The 1670-nt window shown below is 45.6% G+C and overlaps 1 protein-coding gene across 1 annotated transcript in view; it reads left to right on the top strand.

The window, feature by feature from the left end:
• The window catches only part of MYH15 (myosin heavy chain 15), a 187605-nt gene that overhangs the window by 3262 nt on the left and 182673 nt on the right, over nt 1-1670 (top strand). The window contains 1 exon segment of the mRNA XM_007450546.1: nt 1244-1350. Coding sequence (XP_007450608.1) covers nt 1244-1350 — 107 coding nt within the window.

Consider the following 1670-nt stretch of genomic DNA (forward strand, 5'->3'; position numbering starts at 1 on the left):
TTTGAGTGGTGAATTGGTTCTAACCAGGGAAAGGCAAAGAGAACACAGTGTAGGTGGTGATGGCAGGAAAGTAGTGAGCAATGAAATTCTTTTCAGAGACAAGTGTGATGGAAGAGGGGTGCGTGCTGCCCAGCTTCACCTCCTTCTTCCACACTCAGTCCTCAAGTCCTATTGTCCACCTCTGGGGAGAGCCTCTGAGAGCTTCTGGCAAGGCTGCCCATCCTGCAGGAGTGAGGCTTGCTAGCTTTTGTGATTCATGTGTTGGGGAGGTGGGATGGAGTTGGCACTACCCGCCAGTGCTGTGGCTGCAGTAGGGTCTCCCCTGTGCATCCCACAGCCCTAGGCTCAGATTTTCCCTCTTCCAGCCAAATGCTCTCCTTGTCCCCTCCCCACTATCTACCTGAGGAGCTGTGAATGGGGATTTCTGTGGGCTTGTGGTAAGACTCACTTTCCTTTAAGAGACTCTTTCTTATTCATCTTCCCTAGTGATCTGCCTCAGGTGGGAGAGGAGCTGAGAAGCATCCCAGCGAGGCCAAGAGAAGCTGCCTCAGACGTTCATAAGAATTCTGGCTCGTGTCACCCAAAGCCTCTTATTGGTTCATTGCTTTGTAGAGGGCTGCTTTGCTAAGGTGTGAGACATGGGGTTGAGGAGGCAGGGGGAGAGAAAAACAATATATGGGGAAAAATAATATGAATCAGTTATGCTGTATGACAGCAATCATCCATATTCTCTCTCCCCAATTCTCCCCCCTCCAAGTCTACCGTATAATTCTCTTAGCAGGCTTTCATTCCAAAATTAAAAATAAGGTCTAAAGAAACCCTGACGGACAGACATGGCCACTAACCTAAATTTTCACTTAGTTGTAACCAGACCTTTCTGAGGGAAGTTTTTTGGAGGGAGCTGGGAAGGGTGAGAGCACCAGGCCAACCACTAAGCACCTGGGGCTGTGAGTGTGGGGATTGGGAGAGGTGGGTAAGGTTTTGGCAGGTAACTGTCTGGTAGCAAAATGTTCCCAATCTCCACTTGCTGAAATGCTTCTTGCTCCTAAACAGTCCTTATGTAGGTTTATCTTCAGGGTGAGCGTTCATTATTTTATCTAACTTTGCAACTTCCTATATTGGTGACACCAGGTCAACAAGCAGACTTAGCAGAAATGAGACCATGTCCATCAGTATGAAAGTGTCCAATGTACATTTTCTACAGGGACTGTAGTTAAATATCCATTTTTTTCCCCCTCTGTAGGGAAGAAGAAATGCTGGATTCATGATGTGAAGAATGCTTTTGTTGAGGCTGAGATTAAAGGGGGTGGAGATGATGGCAGAATAATTGTTGAGACAACAGATGGAAAGGTAAAGAAATCTTTATTTCAGCCCTTTGGTGACTAAGTTCTTTATTTAATTTAATAATTAGGTGTGTCCTTTCTCCAATTGTCTTGTTAAAAACCTGGGGTAGGAGATGCCACTGATACACTTTAGAAAACTCAATCTTTAAGAAGCTCCTCCACTTAACATTGAAGAATCAGAGTAAACCGGCTGCCAGTGGTAAAGCTCATTGACTCTAGAATGCACAACTTTTTCCACTTCTTCTATCGTATTTCAAGTTCTTTTTTTTTTTTTTTTTTTGGGGTACGCGGGCCTCGCACTGTTGTGGCCTTTCCCGATGCGGGGCC

Source organism: Lipotes vexillifer, unplaced genomic scaffold (assembly GCF_000442215.2).
Source record: "Lipotes vexillifer unplaced genomic scaffold, Lipotes_vexillifer_v1.1 scaffold946, whole genome shotgun sequence".
In the NCBI taxonomy this organism is placed as follows: Eukaryota; Metazoa; Chordata; class Mammalia; order Artiodactyla; family Lipotidae; genus Lipotes; species Lipotes vexillifer.